The sequence below is a fragment of the Sitodiplosis mosellana genome, unplaced genomic scaffold (assembly GCF_009176505.1).
Source record: "Sitodiplosis mosellana isolate CC-2019 unplaced genomic scaffold, AAFC_SMos_1.0 Smas_scaffold_1764, whole genome shotgun sequence".
Lineage (NCBI taxonomy): Eukaryota > Metazoa > Arthropoda > Insecta > Diptera > Cecidomyiidae > Sitodiplosis > Sitodiplosis mosellana.
The window spans coordinates 1-18234 of NW_022597006.1; the positions used below are offsets into that span (position 1 = coordinate 1).

The 18234-nt window shown below is 35.5% G+C and overlaps 2 protein-coding genes across 3 annotated transcripts; both read right to left on the bottom strand.

Annotated features, from left to right (window-relative positions):
* Positions 1-247: 247 nt before the first annotated feature.
* Positions 248-5932, bottom strand: LOC129571249 (uncharacterized). 2 transcript variants are annotated; one of them, XM_055451017.1, is made up of 5 exons: positions 3445-5932; positions 2701-3051; positions 2026-2340; positions 1250-1722; positions 248-463 (listed from the first exon to the last, which is right to left on the bottom strand). In XM_055451017.1, the coding sequence occupies exons 1-5, from the start codon at positions 3620-3622 to the stop codon at positions 263-265; spliced, it is 1518 nt and encodes a 505-aa protein (XP_055306992.1). In that variant the 5' UTR covers positions 3623-5932; the 3' UTR covers positions 248-262. The 2 variants fall into 2 exon arrangements, with proteins under 2 accessions (XP_055306992.1, XP_055306993.1); XM_055451018.1 differs by lacking the exon at positions 2701-3051 and having other exon boundaries at positions 3445-5930.
* Positions 5933-10957: 5025 nt separating this feature from the next.
* On the bottom strand, positions 10958-13697 carry LOC129571250 (polyadenylate-binding protein-like). Its single transcript, XM_055451019.1, has 4 exons — positions 13540-13697; positions 11607-12015; positions 11372-11495; positions 10958-11229 (listed from the first exon to the last, which is right to left on the bottom strand). The coding sequence occupies exons 1-4, from the start codon at positions 13695-13697 to the stop codon at positions 10958-10960; spliced, it is 963 nt and encodes a 320-aa protein (XP_055306994.1).
* Positions 13698-18234: the final 4537 nt, after the last annotated feature.

An 18234-nucleotide genomic window follows, 5' to 3' on the forward strand; every position in this document is an offset into this window, starting at 1 on the left:
CTGAATTTGCTAACTCAGGCGCCTGAAGCGTTATTTTAACGCATTCAGAGTACAAAATTCATATTCCCAGCCAGATCAGCCTCAAATTTGACTTGGCAAATCTGGCTGGGAATATGAATTTTGTACTGTGAATGCGTTAAAATAACGCTTCAGGCGCCTGAGTTAGCAAATTCAGCTCAGCTCAGGCCTACTCAGCAGCAAATATGCAATCTCTGGTATCGTCTCTGGCGTAAGAGGGGCACAAGAAAATACAATTTCCATTTCAATTTTTTTTACATACTCTTTGCAGCAAATCTTCGGTGGTGGATACATGCTGTGCTTTGTCGGTTATCAATCGCTCCAAATCATTGATTTTTTCATTTTGTGCGGAAACCTGTTCGCTGAGCATGTGCACTTGATGAGCCAACAATTCCTTGTCATTTTGTAGAAGACGTAACCGTTCATCCGAACCCTCGGACTGACGCTGCAAAAATTGATTCATGTAAAAATATCAATTTATATTATTATCAATGTGAAAAATTTCATTATGGCTTAACCAAATTAATGTTATTGCTGCCGGGCTAATTACGTTAGATTGCCCGTTTGCTTTGGATGGTAGTCATTTTTTAGTACGCATACATTTAGAAGATACAACAATGAAATCAAATTCAAAATGGAAGTATTGTTACGTAATTTCATCGAAAGAAATGAAATTGATGGACTTTTCATGCAAAACATTTTCGGCAATTCTTGAATCGGTTGGTAACATCGAATCTATGTTCAAACTGTCGATGATTTTTGAATCGTTTGCTCTACATCAAGCACATTCTCGTCGATTCGTTGATACAAACGGGATTAGTGACATCATTTTCTAAATCATCTCTTTTGAAATGCTTTGAGATCAAACATTCGAAAATCAAACTACAACATACAACTCAGTGCTGAGTCAAGCTAATCTGAATCACAGCTAATCATCGGGACTGTAGACAATGTCTCCTAGACAATTGGACCCAAGTATAAGGTATTTGTTTGAACCTTTGTTGTGGTCCACAATTTGTGGTTGTGAACATGTGTATAATTTTCGTGTTAAACTACTCAAGTAAATTTCATGCAATTTTCGACCAATTAGTGGTGACTACACTCAGAACATTACATTGTTGTTCGTGGGCAAAAAAAAGTAAACTCAATGCGGATCTAGTGGCAAAAAAAAGTAAGCATCATTCTAAAAAATCCAAAGCTCATTCCGACCGGAAAATCTAGTTCGTTGCACCTTATTGAATTGTGAAGTAGCCGCATTTGGTATGGCAATTGACGATGTTGATCGTTCGCATGAGTAGCATTGGTGTGGTTGCTGTTGATGCTGATGTTGGTGTTGTTGTTGTTGTTGTTGGATGAGTGTTGGTTTTGTATAAAAACGATTTGAACAATAGGCACCATAATTGGATGGTGATGCAGGTGGCGGTGACATTAATTTCGGCTTGTTGATATTTATGTTGGTGTCACTGTCATAGCGACAACAGTCATTGTGCGCCGCTCGATGATTGTAGTACTCATCGTAATAATTGTCATCTTGTGTATGATAGTTGGCATAATGTACGTTTGAATCCCAGCTCGGAAAGTATGGACGCTCCCAAAATATTGGTGGTGGCATTTTTGGACGATGTGCATTGTAGTGTGCCATGTGTGGATGATGTTTGTTGTGATATTTTGGAATAAAGTCGGTGCGTTTTGGACGATGGAATCCTTTATTTTTTTGTATAATAAAAGGCAACGAGTCAGATATTTCGAATTTCAACATGGACATAGTTTAAAGCATCCCGCTGAGCTATTTTAGAATTTCATTTCAAATTCTAATTTATTTCAACGTGCTATGCTTTGACTACACCATGAATAGGCAATGTTTTTGAAACAAGCAACCAAAATGAATAAAAATAGCAACGATTCTTATCAAATGGATAATTTTAATCCAATTTAAAAGGTCATGTAAGGAGGAAGAGCAATTTCCTATTTTTATTCTAATCAAGCACACAGACACACGAAAAATACCAGAAATATGTTCAGGCGATGCATAGTCAGTAGTCGATGTGGCCGATGATTCCTGCAGCGAATGTGCACTACGACTTTTGCTATCCCGTTCTTGTCGATTTCGACTGTGAATGCGGCGCCGGTCTAAGCTACCCGACGGTCTCAAATGTCTGCCACGTTTTTGGTTACTATTTTTTCCATCGGCATCATCTGTATTTCCTGCGGAATGCTTCACAGTCGCCTTTGATGGGTGTGCATTTTGTGTGGGGCTCATTTCAATTTTTTCCTTTTGATTGCACACCCAAGTGAAATCCTCATCACAACACGTTGAATTATCTGTTGGAACCCAATGAAGTGTTGGAACTGAATTTTTTTATTTCACAATTTTTGTTTTTAGTCGAAATCTTAAGAGTCTTAAGTTAAGACTGAAGCAAAACCAATCTTGTGAATTCAAAACACATGAGAATGAAGCGTAAAATATATGTCCTCCCAATTATTTTGGAGATATGATGTGTGCGTGTGTGAGAGAGAGAGAGAGAGAATTAAAATTATTACAAGAGAAGATAGTGTTTGTTGCAAAATTCCATGTTTTGATGATGAGTGCCATTCGATTATTGTTTGTGAGCATGAATTTGGTGTTCAAAGCAAAAAGTGTATGGGGGCAACAGTCTATGTGTATGGTAGAGAGATACGCACCGCGACTCGATTTATTCGAAGTGATCGGAGAACGAAATTCGGAGCCAACTAGTGATTTGAGCGCACTACTTCGATCATCATAAAATGAAGTGTCTTCAGCCGTCGTCGATGCCCAGTCGGACATTAGAAATGTGTGCGCGTAATCGTGTTCATCAATTTTGCGACCAATCATTCGAGCTACATTCGAATCATTGCAATGACGTTGTGATCGTTTTAAAAAATTACTTGCACCGTCAGTATCGTAAAATGTATTGTCCGACACTGACGTCGTTAACGATTCATTTTCGTGTGATTTATCTTTCACAAAACATTTGTCGGCCTCATCGTCTTGATCGATGAACAAAATCGAATCTAGAAATTAACACCACAATAAGACAATTTGGTGGATTGTTTCTTTTTATTATGATGCATTAGTTCAATTTTCAACTTTTTATTCCGATAGACCGATATTTGAAGAAAAAAAAACGGGAGAGAACCTAAATCAATTCTATTTTACTACAAAACTTGAAACTATGATGCTTCCGAAAAAGTGAACTAGTTTATTCTAAAATGGAGAACTAGTTTATTCTAAAGTATTTTCATTGATATTTTCATTCATCGTTCTAAAATGGATTGACAATGTTACCCATCACATTGAAAGTATGACTACTGAAATTCATAGAATATTCTCGATTATGATTGATTTTTTTTTTACGGTGTCCGAATTAATGGAACTGGTTTTTCATCGGTAGAATTTCACATTACCTTCATTTGAGCTCGACTCTTCTTGTGGATACGATTCACTGGCCGATGTGCTGATTTCATCGTCAACATCGCCCAACAATGTGCACGCATCCGATGATGTTGTGCTCGGCACCGATTTGGACCGTGGAGGTTTTTGCCTATTCCCATCAGCGATCAGCTCTTTTTGTGGCGGTTTCATTTTCCCTTTTCTCCGTTTTTTTTTTATCAACTTTTGTGGCAAACTCAGCAATTTTATGGGTCACCAGAGAAACTTATATATTTTTGGCTGCGCTCAATTTTGACTCGATTTTTATTGTTTCGAAAATCAGAATATGTGTGTGTGTGTGCGTGCGTGTGTATTCGTCTTTGTTTTCACAAGCACAAGAATTTACAACGCTGAAACTAACATACTCTATTCAGTTTTGACAAATTTTTTTTTCAATGAATCAAAACACGACACGTATCGCACATATATGCTATATTTATTTATATTCCCTCGTCATTGAGAGTGAGAGAGCGAGAGAAGCAACATCGCACGACAATATATATACATATATATAACAAATTGAATCCTGTGTATCTGTTTACATGTAAACGCGTATATCTTCTTTATTCAGCAACCTTTTTGTTCCACTTCAGTCAATTTCAATAAATGTTACACTTGAAATTGGCCAAATCATTATTTTCACAAAAAAAACTTTTCAATATTTCACTCATTCAAGAAAAAAAAATGATTTAATTTTAGCACAAAAGAGTTATTCCAATGGAATTGTGCCGACTTTGAAAATCGATGAAATGAAAGAAAAATGAAAACTAACAAAAAAATGCTGCCAATGATTTTTTTCAAGGGAAAAACTGGAACAAAATTTACTCCAATTTAAATCAGAATTATCCAGCTGAAAACGGAATCTATCTTCAAAACTGGAGAATATTCCTGCAAAAATAAAGAACCAAAACAAACAAACAAATTGTTTTGATGTGACGATTTAAGCCGACTTTCCGCTGAAAACTAACCGATTGACTTGGTTTACGTTTGTAAACTGATTGCAGCTTCTCTTTAAATAAGATCATTTTTCGGTCTTTCTCGCTGTATGTGTGTGTGCGCCTATAGCGCGTATGTATGATGTTTTTTCCGAAATATTTTTCTTCTTCTCATTTGTTATGTCTCACGCTGTGCCGTTTCGTTGCTTCTGTTCTCTCACTTGCATATGTTGTGTATGGAAAATTAATTTGATGTGGTCTATGCGAGCGCAACAGCACTCATTATAAATGAAAATTCATGAATTATTTTTAGATGTGCTAACACAAAATGAGCAGCGAGTAGCTAAGAGAAGGTAGTTTGACAGTTTGTTCATGTCAGAAACTTTTTAATATTCTGATAAAGGAAAACTTTTACTTCTCTTCGAAAATCGATGACATGATTCGGTCGTTTTTTTTTCTCTGTTCGCTTCTTCTTCGCCGTTGTTGATCTAAAAATCACGGATCAAATTGTATACATTGTGGCAGGGAGTCTGTCTCTTCCTGTGAATGTGTGTGTGTGTTTGTGTGTGTCTAACTGTTGATCCATACAAAGTAAACATACAGCCTTATCCATAAATCACACCCATTTCACGCAGACTGTGCACAGTCTATATTTATACGAACAAACCGACCGCTTGTAAGATATGTAAAACACATGTGCTGTTTATGATTAGTGTGTTTTTTTTTTCTCTTGTTTCAACGTCAGTTCGAAAACGCCGAACGGCAGTGATTTGTTTTTGTCTTATAGCAAACGGCATTGCCATTTGATATATCCAGCGAAATCGAGAATCTCTTTCTCTTTCTGCATTCGAACCGAGATACAACTTCTTTTTGGTTTTTGCTATCTTCTTTCTCTTTTCTCCAGTTTTCTATCTAGCGAACTCCCTCTCTCTCTCTCTCTCTGTCCCTCGCGCTTCTTCTTTCTCTCCCTCGCTTGCTTCTTCTCTAGCCAAAGACCGTAGATGCAAATCAATGTAGTACATGTGTTTTATTTTAAGATAATTTCGGCGTACACTTTCTTTCTATGCGAAGTACAGTTCATTTCCGTTGCCTTTGCTCCATATAGTTAGTATCGTGTATCTTTTGTTTTGAGTTCGGAAAATATATATCACATAAACAAGGTGTTTTAGTACATCATAATTTCATCTGAACAAAAACATTGTGTGTATGTGTCGGTTCAAGCTTGGAGAGTTGGTCGAATATTTGGATGTTTTTTTTTTATACATTTTTGTTCTTCTCTGCTTCTGTATCTCCCTTCTTTTCTTTTTATTTCTATCTCCCTTAAATTTTTTCCTTTTCTGTCTCTATCTCTCTTCCCTCTCTCCCTGTCTCTCTTTCGCTCTCTCTTTTTCCAAAAATGCCATTTCTTAACAAAGTTGGCATTTCGTGCAAAATAATTGTTCCGTTTGTTCTTGCTAAATTATTTGTTGGTAGTCAAAGTTCTCCGAATCGTGATTTTTATCTCGGAACAACAAAAAAAACATGAAAAAACGAATTCTTCATAAAGATTTCCGTTTGAACGTCATGCGAACAAAAATCTTTTGTATAAAAGTGGATTTTCATTGGCAAATTTGTGTGTTTCATCATCAAAATGACTAATAATGTGACGACTCACAGAGAAAAAATTTCTAGCTGGAGAAAAAGTGTGGAAAAGAAAACGAAGACATTTCCTGATTCATTTTTAATTAAATTCGTGAGAGAGTAAATGCATACACACGGTTCCATGTATTCTACCAGGAAAATAGCAATATTAGCGACAGTAGCAGCGGCAGCAGCAACATTAATCGAATGAAATAATGAACCAAAATAGAACATACCGGTAAGTGTTGTTGAAGCCATGTGCTTAGTATGTTGGCCGTAAAGGGATCGGGTTGATGTGCCATGTTCCCATTTTGCTGTAGAAGTATTGACAGCTTCTTTGCAGCAATTAATACTGACGACATCACATTCGAATGATCTGCTGGTTGTGAATTGGAAAATGTAAATTTTCAATCAATAAAATTAGCAACAACAACAACAACAACAACAACAACAAGTAGTATCATCAACAATCGATAATGGACTGTAATGAAGTGAATAAAAAAACCGAGTGTGTGTGTGAGTGTGAGTGAGCGAGTGTGAGATTTCAATACGGCATGTCAATTCCATACGAACGCAGATTAAATCTGCGTGCAAATTTGTATAAAAGCTTCGCCATGTTTAATGTGTACACTTATTTAATCAATCGGGAAAAGTCATCGGGGCAGAAGTATTCATTGGTAGAAGGTGGACGGGTGGTCGCCTATTTTAAAATATCATCGCTTTGCAAACACACAATACACTCACTGTGTCCAATAAACCTCAACCGATACGCACATACCTGGTTTAGATTTTGCTGTGGATTGTGTTGTGGCCGCTACTCTTGAACTTGACGGCGATGCGTAATTTGACTGCTCCGATAAATTTGTGTTCAATGATGCTGGTATGGTGGATTTTTTATCGTCGTCAGCTCCTGCAATTGAAATCGAGTCGACAAGTTTAGTTTGTTTTTTGTTTTGTTTTTTTTTTCTCTCAAAAATATCTGTTTTAAATTCATTCAAACGAGAAATTTCTTTCTTCCGGAAATATTGCACACAAATGCCATGATGTTTGGAGTAACAAAAAATCGAATTGAAAATAATTTAAATTGTTGCGACTCTCTTTGGAAATTCGAAATATTTTTTTTAACTCAATCAACAATGAATCCCGAACTATTCAATTAAATTGAAAATTGATTCAATCTTCATTGTGTTTCAACATTGTATGAAAACGGTGTATCGCGCGGCTTATGTTTATGTGTATGCGTGTTTGTGTGGGGAGCGGAAATATTTCATGAAATATTCAATCGCCACAATTCAAAATTAAATCATTGTTGTCCAGTATGCAACCACAAAATACGTAAACTTCTCTTTTTACCGGTTTGACACCCATTAAAATGACACACTGCATCACTATTTCTGGTATTGAGACGATTACAACTTTGAAATAACCACCAACGAGTCATATTTCACATAGGAATCTAACACATATAACCAAACTGAATCAAATGATTTACACCGGTGTCTTTGGAAAAATCGAATTGCTTTGGCGATTTTCTTTAGAAAAACAACAATTTTCGTATTTGTCACCGCACACACAAAAACAGGTGAGTGAAAAAAAGTGATGTTTCTTTAAACTTTGCCACCTTAAACTAAATCGTTCGCTTGGAGATTGTGATGGTTTGTTCAATTACGATGCTATGCAAAGTGGTGTCAACTTGGTCCGTTGAATGTTTTGTGACTAAATGCGGGAATATTCGGAAACCGTTTATCTACCGTTGTGTTTCATGGATGCTGATTATATGAAGAATGCGACGTCCCCGGCTGTTTACAATCGTCCATACCTGTTCGCTGCTCAATGCGATGATATGGAAAATATGCTCGGCACTCGAATATTTGCACGGAGTTTTGTTGGAAGACGATGTGGATAACAACAACAACGACAGCATCAGGAGTAGCACACACACACACACACACAGCATGGGCACATGGAAGTGCGTATCAATTGCTTGCTGTTGTTTGTGACCACAACACATCGCTAGCGCAACGTCAACATATCTATTTTCCATTAGCGAAACTCAAAGTAAACTTTTTCGTTCGACAAAATGCGATTGAATTTGGGCCAATTTCGAGTGGTCTCTCTCCTCGCTCTCTTGAGAGTGGCATCGTTGGAGTGTTTTGTTGTTTATCTCCAAATTTTGGTTAGCACACATTTCATTTTGTGCATTCATTCGGCATCATTCACGCATGATGGAATTTTTGCACTTTGACAGGTATTTTCAATAGTTTCTGAATGTTTTTCTTTTCTTTTCGGTTTGTTTTTGGGAGATTTCGAGTGGAATCGAAAATGATATAAACCTCATTCATTTGAGTGGAAATACATTGAAACTTGAACTACGGCCATTCAAATATGCTTAACTGAGACCAATGTCGTCGATTCTTCGTCGATAAATTTCGTCAACAAAATAATGATTGAAACTTAATGAAATCGAAAGACAATGAAACTTAAAACTAAAAGTCAAATTCATAAGTTTACGAAAACGTCAATTGACATCAATTATCGAGTGGTCTCAGGCGATTCATCACTTCCAACTTGACACATACATTCAGTCTATTCCAATTGATACAGAAAAAAATCGCATCATCTTTTATTTTACAAAATGTTGTTTCACATTTATATTTATGATTTCCGAAGAAATTGGCCAAAGGTGACAATTACAATGGCGATTTATTCAATGTTCGTGCATACGAAATGCGAAACAAAAGTAAACAGATCAAATAGTCACCTGTTGATTTTCCGCCGCTCATTTCATATCTATCCAATGGAATGTTAAAATTGGTTTTTGGTTTGCCTAAACTAAAAAAAAAAAACAAACGAATTTTGAATAAATGCACTTTCTATATCTAGAACAACAATCACATGCAATGGAATGCGCGACAACAAAAAATATCGCAGGCAAATAAAAGGCGATAACCAAACACCAAACACAAACTAATGTTAGCGTTCAACCAAATTTCTATGCATTATTTGACGATTATGACAATAACTATGAAGTATGTTTCCTTTTCGTTTACTATGGCTTGACATTACCAATGTAAATGTCATGGCTCTTTCACCATACAATTCAACATTGTGTCGCAACGCCATCTATTGACCTTTTTTGGCCGGTGTGAATTTCAAGTGGGAAAAGCTTATACGTTTGGTTTTTTTTTTAAATTGTATGTATTTTTTCTTTAAATGACAGAGAGCATGTTTCTGGAAAATAAAAACATTTAAACTTGGTTTTTAATGAACCAATAAGAAAATTTCAGATTCCTTTTCCAATCCAAGTCAAACATATTGAAAGACTGAGGTAAAGGGTGTGCCATTAGCAAAACAATAATCAATGCGTAAATTTTTAAATTGAAATCGATCACCTGGATTATTTTTCACTTCGTATCTGATTTTGTTCAAAAATTTATGTAAAATTCACTTCACATCACATCATCACTTCACTTCACTTCACAGTAAAAAATAAAAGTCCACATCTAGCCGTTTTTTCAGCTAAAAACGCATTCAGCCGATATTGCTGCTAGTAATTTGAGCTGCAGGCGAAATTCCGCTTATAATCTAGTCGGTTTTTCGTCTGAAACTCAATTTACTAGGCAAAATATAAGACTGGGCGCCTCTACCAGTCGAAAATCCGCCTAAGTGTGGACTTTTATTTTTTACTGTGTTCATTTATTTATGTAAAACATATGTATTACATTTCTTTTCCTCCAAAATATTAATCGAGGAAACTGAAATTAAAAACGGAAACTATTTTTTTCATATGACGCAAAGATATTCTTTGGTTTGAATATTAAATATGGTTCATTTAACCCTCAACTGCATAAGCCCGCCTTTTGGCGGGCATCATTTAAATACCTGTATAATGTGAATTGTACGGCGGATGACATTGCTTCAAGGGGAATTTTTATTTGTCAATGTTTTTTCTTTATTTTTGTCTTTGGCGTCATTTGTCTATGTCGTACGATTGGTGAGTTATAAACAAAAATGTGCACGAAAACGAAAATTTGACAAAATAAATTATTCGGTTTCCAAATTAGACATATTTTTGACACTTTTAAACAATGGATTTCATTGTTCTCTGACTTATTTCTATCGCATTTCCTGACAAAACCATGGGAAATCTAGGATTATGAATATTTTTTTCGTTATCTATGGCCAAAAATCAACCAAATACCAGTACTCCCAGTCCTAGGAAAAATTCATGCAGTTGAGGGTTAAGTCAAAGAGCATGAGAAAATTATAGACAAATGATTAAAATGGTGTATTATTATCAAGTTTTATTTGCATTACTACTACAGTATAATAATAAATATAATTTATACCAATTGAATCATAGCGGTAATTTGTTCCGAGATTGTTTTCTTTTTGAAGAACAAAATGTCTCGAATTCATATGAGGGGCTCAGAGGAAAAATGTTACGTAGAAAAGTTCCGCGGAAAAATATTCGGGAGCACACCTAAATGGTATCATTTAGCTTTAGCAGAGCTAAATGGTATCATTTAGCTCCGCTAAATGATATCATTTAGCTCACCTAAATGGTATCACCTAAATATGATACCATTTAGCTCTGCTAAAGCTAAATGATACCATTTAGCAGAGCTAAATGATACCATTTAGGTCTGCTAAAGCTAAATGATACCATTTAGGTGAGCTAAATGATATCATTTAGCGGTGCTAAATGATACCATTTAGCTCCCGAATATTTTTCCGCGGAACTTTTCTACGTAACATTTTTCCTCTGAGCCCCTCATATATCCCATAGCTTCATTTCAACTGCGATTTTAAAATTGATTGAATGGAATTTTAGTGCGACTTTAAAATTGATTTTAGAGAGGAAAAACTTGTTGTTGTTGTGGCTGTTGTTGATGCAAAAAGTTATTGTTCGGCTTGCGAACATTCATAGAATTTATTCCGATTTTTCGTCAGATGTGTCAGCTTTCTTGGCTTGATGGGCTTGAAGTACGGCCATGGCTTCATCGACTTTGTTCTTCAGCGATTCGTTGTGTTCAAGTATGTGCAACAGTTCCAAATAGTCGTTTTCCAACAACATACCGGTGATTTTACCAGCCAATTGTGGATACATCGATTCGATGATTCGGAACAAACGTTCGCCGAGCATTTGCTTCTGTTCGGCTGGTTGAACAGCCGCCAACAATGATGCAGTCAATGGCTCTTGATCTGATATAACGACATTTTATTAGTACAAATGATGTTATGATAAAAATGAAATTGTGTTTGAATGATCAAAGCATGAGAGAGAAATCATGGATGGTTCTCATGGAAGTGTACAACAAAATAATTTAAAAAGGCAAAAATCTACCATTGACGTTCTCAGCTTCGACTGGAGCGGCTTGTGAAACCATTTCAACATTTTGAGTTGGTGAATTGCGAATGTTTGCTGTGTATTTGTACTGAGGCACTGGTCCTAATGGCATCGGTTGTCCCTGTTAAGTTGAAAACATGCAGATTTTTAATCGGTTCAGCTTTTGAGAAAATTTTTCTTCAATGAAATGCATCCGAAAGAAGGGTGATAAAAATCGAAATTGCTCCCATACCTGAACCTCTTGTTGTTGTCTGGTGATTGGGTTGTGAATTTCTGCGGCTTGTGCACATTGGTTTTGTTGTCGTACGCTAGCAGCTGGTACTTGACGATATTGGGCGTTTGTAGCGCTGGTGATATTTAGGTTTCCACCAGCAGCTGGGTGCAATACCTTGACATCGGCACCTTGTGCACAGGAATGTTGGTGCACGGGTTGTAGCATTGTCCATCTTGGTTGGCTTCGCAAGGATGTGACTTGTGGTCCGTGAAATCGTTGTGGTAAAGCCAATGTTGGCACAAAGTAACCGCTAGCACTGCTGATTTGGCAGCTCATCTGTAGCACGTTTGCATCTGAATTTAGTTCGACGTTTAGTTGATTCTCCATCATTGAGTTCATTTTGAATTGGTAGTATGCGCCTGTTATGCTGAAAAAGACGAACAAAAGAAAATGAAGAAACGCATAACAAAACTAAATGTGAATGAGAATAGTTATTAGGGTGGTCCAAACTGATTTATCATGGTAAGGTGTATGCTCCCAATAGCTTAAAATTAAATTGGGCTCAAAACTAGCTGATTTCCTTTTTCAGATAAAAAAAATGTTAAGATCTAGTGGACGATAGAGCCGTACTTAAAATGGCTGTTTTTGACCAATTTTTCAACATATATGTATATTGATAGAAAACCCATTGGTTATTCAAATCGAATCTGCATTGGTAAAGTTGCATCTGGTCCCATAGATTTCATTGGCACATAGTGTTGGCCTCCCATATTGACCCAGTTTGAAGGGTAGAGGTCAAAGAGTGAAAAAAGTACACAAACCACTCCAAAGTAGGTAAATCTCATTCTTCAACCCCAAATCAATTGCATTTTTGGATTCCTCGTCGAAAATGAGCTATACCTCTCGAACATCAGTTTCAATTAAAACCTCTCACTTTGGCTCAAATCATCTCTGAATGTGCAGTGGGAAAAATTGATATTTTTCTATACATTTATACGGATTTTTTTGCATTTTTTCGGTTTTTCTCCCATAACTCGTACCCCATATGCGATGGAGCAAAATTTTGTTCAACGAAGTTTTAGATCCCATCGGAAGCTACAATTTTGCCGCAGACAGTCATCACTTATCTCTTATCAATAAGGAGATAACAGTGATAATTGATAAAAGCTATCAAGGCCATTATCTCCTTACTGATAGGAGATAAGTGATGACTAACTGCGGCAAAATTATAAGTTTCAGCGAGATTTAAAACTTTACTGAACAAAGTTCTGCTCCATCGCATATGGGGTACGAGTTATGGGAGAAAAACCGAAAAAACGCAAAAATCCGTATAAATGTATAGAAATATATCAATTTTTCCCACTGAAAATTTTGTTATTTCTTCTTGGGTGGATTCGAATTCTACGGCCTAAAAAACCATAAAAATGGCTACTTTGAACCAAAATTTACTTTTGGTGGAAAAATACGTGGAAAATGTGATTTTTTCGATACGTGAACACTACTAGACAATTTTAGTTCTAAGATAATTCGATTTTTGTCATCAGCATAGTCAATCTTAAGGTATTTTGAGGCGGTGAGTTCAAATTTGGTGTTAAAAATACACTTGGAACCATGTATTTTTGCTATATGGCTGAATTGGTTTAAAAAAACATGTTTTTGTACTAAAACTTTTTTGAAAAGCAATATTAGCTAATTTTTGACAACGGATTCGTGTTTGGCGTTTCAAAAAATCCTAAAAAATAGGTCAAAAACAGCCATTTTAAGGACGGCTCTATCGTCCACTAGATCCTAACTTTTTTTTATCTGAAAAAGGAAATCAGCTAGTTTTGAGCCCAATTTAATTTTAAGCTATTGGGAGCATATACCTTACCATGATAAATCAGTTTGGACCACCCTAATGGTTATCAAATATCAAGTGCGTCTGCACACATGATTCTTATGTCAAACCTACCTATTGTTTATAGCCTGCATGAAATACTGTTCGAATTCTTCAGTGAGTAACATTCCGCTTAGCTTGAACACATTTTTCATGACACATAAAAAGTATGTTGTTTGACGTTCGAATGCTGTAAGCAATCTGTTCATTTCAAGCCGCCAATCATTTGCCATGTTTATCGGAATTCAATTAACAATAAAAATAGAATCGGAATTCAATTAACAATAAAAATAGAACGAACGTGATTTTGCTTTTATTTCGGAAATTATGAGTAATTTACGTCGTTTCTGTGATCAACTATACTATTGAACTCAAATGTGATTTCAATTGCCAACTCGTAACCGATTTTATTTTATTCGTTAGCAACGTAAGCAATTCACTTGAAATATTTTTTAGTTTTTATTTGAACACTATTGAAAAAGATGTTGACTCGACGAAATTTCGAGGCATTCTGAGTTGAAAATGTCGACATTTTAAATAAGCTGCATAGTTATAAGGTTCACTGTCTCCCGCTTAAAGTATGGATTGACCAATGCAAATAGCATATTGGATTAGGAGAGGTAAAGAAAAGTAAATGTGTGAAAATAGCTGAACAAAGTGCAAATGGGAAAAACAAAGTACAACATAACGAATCATGTTGCAATTAAAAGCCAAAACTTGCTTTGTGACACTTTGTTCCTCAAGTTAGCGCTGTTTCTCTTTAAAACTAATTTCGGGTATGATGCAGTCTGTTTCAAAATTATATTATATTGATAAGTAATGCGTATTTCAATGTGGCGATAATACCAATGGATTTGGCACACGAAATACTGAATTAGATGCGAAAAAAATGAAGCTGCTAGTTTTGGCAACGTGGCAAGCGATTATGAAAGAACGTTATTTGAAATATTATAGTGAACCACTGAGATAAGAAAAGATCCGTTTGGAAATTCCCGGAGATAAATCCCAAGCAAATGTTTTGACAAACGATATCAACTTGAGATATGAACGCATAGAAACATTTGCATGCAAATAACCGTAGATACCAACACCATAAAAAAAATTACTGGATAAAAAAGAGACATGCTGTATGTCACATGCATACATATGGGATTTTTCAAAAGAAATAAGGTAAGGCGGCTCATTTGAGTGAATCAGTAGGCAGAGGTCATAAAAATGGAATAGGATTAAAAAGAAGAGACACACATAATATACAGGATTTATATTTTAAAACTCATAAAATGTACAGTTATCAGACTTGATATTGTTTTTTTTTTCGTTTCTGTAGAAAACCTCACATTTGGATACGTGTTGGCCAACGGGAATGAAAAATGCAAAATTTCATAGTTATGATGGTGAAACTGGAGAGAAAAAGTGGATTCGTAAATTCCAACATTTCAGAGATCATGGTCGTGACCAATGTATGATAGTGGCACATCCATTCAATACTGTATCGAACACTGCTGATATTAAAATGACTTCCAGGATTTGATCGATGTCTCGTTTTAGATTATAATCTTTCGCCAGGGATTTTTCGTGTTTGTTCCAGTACTCATTTATATTATTAATGACAATTCTTTCCGTCACTTTGCGTTTTCTACTATTTTTTACATCTTTACTTCAAAATATAAACCGGAACAAATTAGACGAAGGAAAAAGAAATGAAAAGGGTTAAAAACTTATTATAATCAAAAAAAAATTATTCGATACTTATGCGGTAAAATGTTATAACGGAACGGTTTTTCTCCATGTCGATTTACAAGTGAGTTTTCTTCAAAGTGGTAAGTTTTTCGCAGTGATTATCTCTAAGCAATTCTTCAATTCATGGGCTACTATCTCGTCCTTTAATGAAAATCCACGGAAGCAGCGGTTGCAACGGAACCTGCGTTTAATCGACCTAAGTTTGCGTTCGATTTTTGCTTGTTCAGACAGTGTTATTGTAGTCGAATGCTCTGAAGCAACGGCTACTCTAGCAAAATTTGCTGAATCCTTTTGATTTGGGACATTTTCGTGTGGTTAATTTGATTCAGTAACTTCCATATCGGAAACTTCGTTAATTCTGACCTCAGCATTGACATTGTTGGTTTGTCTGATAAAAATTGATTCGTCGATACGACTGGCCATCTGCTTTTGAGTCTCAACCACAGTTGCGTTCTTAGCGTATGATTTCTGCAGCATCTTTGCATCTGCAAATGCCTTTGCATCTGAATTCAGGTCGACGTTCAGTTGACTCCCAACAATAAGTTCATTTTGAATTGGTCATATGCGCGTTTTATGCTGAAAAAGATGAAAAAAAATGTTTAAGAAGTGCATAGCAAACCAAACTGAGAATAGGAATTGCTATTGAATTTACACACTAGATTCTCTCGTGAAACTTACCTATTGTTTGAAGCCTGCAGGAAATACTGCTCGAATTCTTCAGTGAATGACATTCCTCTTCGCTTGAACGCAATTTTCATGGAACATAAAAAGTACGTTGTTTGAGGATCGAATGTTGCAAGCATTTTGTTCATTTCAATTCGCCAATCATTTGCCATGTTTATCTAAACTGAAATAATGACGATAACAAATATTGAATATACGCGATTTTGGTTTATTTTCGAATTTGCGCCGTTTATTCTGATTAAGTTTCAACTATGAAAAGCCGTTGAACTTAAATTCAATCTCAATTGACACTTATTTTATTTTATTTGCTAGAAAGATATCACTTTCAATAACTTTTTATGTTCAAACAATCAGTTGAAAAAGATGTTAGCTCGGCAATATTTCAAAACATTCTGACTGAATATTGTTAAACTGCATAATCATAAGATTCACTGTCTCGCACTTTAAATATCTATTGACCAATGCAAAGAGCATAGCTAATAATTAAGGGGTGGTAAAGAAAATTATAAGTGAGATTCATTGAGAAAGCAAAAGATCCGTTAGGAAATTCCCGAAGATGAAGCCAAAGCATCCAATTGCTCACACATGTTTCGAGGATCGATGTCAACTTGCATACGTCAATATGCAAAATATCGAAGATGCAACACCATAGAAAATTACAAATTTGAACAATGAACACGAAAGACATGCATGCATATGGGAATTTCCGGATTAAATGGGATAAAGCAGCTCATTTGAGTGGGCCAGTTTTCAGTGGTCATAAAAATAGAATAGAATTAAAGAAAAGAAACACTCATAAAATGTATAGCCATTAGACAACTATTGAATGTATTCATCCTGACTCAATATCGTTCTTTTATTTCGTAGAAACTCGAAGCACTTTTTACCACAACGCATTTCATTTAACGTTCTTCGATTGTAAACCGTTCACTTTGTTTCTGTTCCAATTTAGCCTCCGAAATATATCTGTCATGTTTATACGCAAAATCAATGTTTTGGCTTTTTCTTGAATTTTCGCAAGCAAATTTTCGCTGCAAATAACAACATACGTCGATGAATCATAAAAAATTTACATACATTTCAGTTTGCAAGGAGTTGCATTCGCTTGATGGCTAACCCGAAGGCAAAATGGGGAATAAATAAATAATGAATGTCAACAATTTAAGTCATTATAGCTTAAAGGTTGCTGCATTTTACAATAGATCGATTTTCATTCCAAAGAATGCCACTTGCATTTACCGAAAAACTAATCAGCAGGAATATTTCCGTGGAAAATGATATAAAATCAAAAATGTGCACCCGTGCCAATGACTCACAATTTAAGAAATAGTTCGAAGAACATATGTTGTAGATGTAATTTCGAATGTAGAAAAAATCGATCTGATGTTATTAAGCAATTGTAGTCTTGCCCCGTACTGATTTTCGCGAATGATTCCATTTCGACGGTGGTTATATTGATCGATTGATTTAGAAGTATCTGGACAACTTCGACCCAATACATGACCAAAATTCGACTACATTACCTAACCATTTCATTTAAGTGTGTGATACACAATCAATTTGTAGATTAAAAGTAGCACAATCGAAAGAAACACTTATGTTCTAGCCAATTCGGGTTTTTCGGCCAACGGGTTTTTGAGCATACACGCAATTTCCATTGGAAATTGTTAAAATTCTTCAATTGTTTCCGTGAATAGACAATGTAGACATGTTTGTTTTGATTCTAAATAAAACGCATAAATTGGGCGGTGGACAAGTAGCTAATTGACTTTTTATTCAAAGCGCAGCAAAAACGAATTTTTGAATACATAGAGTAATAAGTTAAAAATTGAATGGATGCGGACTAGAGATCCCTTTAGATTATTTCACACAAAAAAAAAGAAATCCATCAAATACCATTCTCTGCTTGTAAATAGATAATCATCTGAATGGACATGTTCGAGGATAATAAAAACTAATGGAATAAAATCAAAATAATTTGTGTCGCATTAGAATTGCTAATTTTAAGAAAGAGAACCAAATATGCTGAAAATGAAATATATTTAGGTGCTCAACATTGTAGATTGCAACTACAGGAAGAAGTGAGAATATTGGTCCGCTGCTGATATCGGCCACCATTTTCGATACTCTATTGAAATAAAGAGTGAAGAAAAATTCGGAAGCAACAAAATTCGAAAAGCGAAACTAGATTTGACGAAAAAGTGTTGCAAATAGTAGCCCGTGTGCAAATAAAATGACTAACAGTCACTCAGTTGTATGTAACTGTATGTAGTGATACACAACTAAAACTGGCTAAGTTGATTGAAATCATGCGTTTTGTATGGAGACAATCACGTTTAGTTATTC

Excerpts from the sequence above, each read along its gene's own strand:
- LOC129571249 (XM_055451017.1), bottom strand. The coding sequence starts at position 3,622 with ATGAAACCGCCACAAAAAGAGCTGATCGCTGATGGGAATAGGCAAAAA. Across the intron at positions 2,341-2,700 it reads TTCGAATAAATCGAGTCGCG|ATAATTCAACGTGTTGTGAT; the intron begins GTGCGTATCTCT and ends GGGTTCCAACAG. Across the intron at positions 464-1,249 it reads CTACTTCACAATTCAATAAG|CGTCAGTCCGAGGGTTCGGA; the intron begins GTGCAACGAACT and ends CAATTTTTGCAG.
- LOC129571250 (XM_055451019.1), bottom strand. The coding sequence starts at position 13,697 with ATGGCAAATGATTGGCGGCTTGAAATGAACAGATTGCTTACAGCATTC. Across the intron at positions 12,016-13,539 it reads ATGCAGGCTATAAACAATAG|CATAACAGGCGCATACTACC; the intron begins GTAGGTTTGACA and ends CGTCTTTTTCAG. Across the intron at positions 11,230-11,371 it reads CGAAGCTGAGAACGTCAATG|ATCAAGAGCCATTGACTGCA; the intron begins GTAGATTTTTGC and ends TCGTTATATCAG.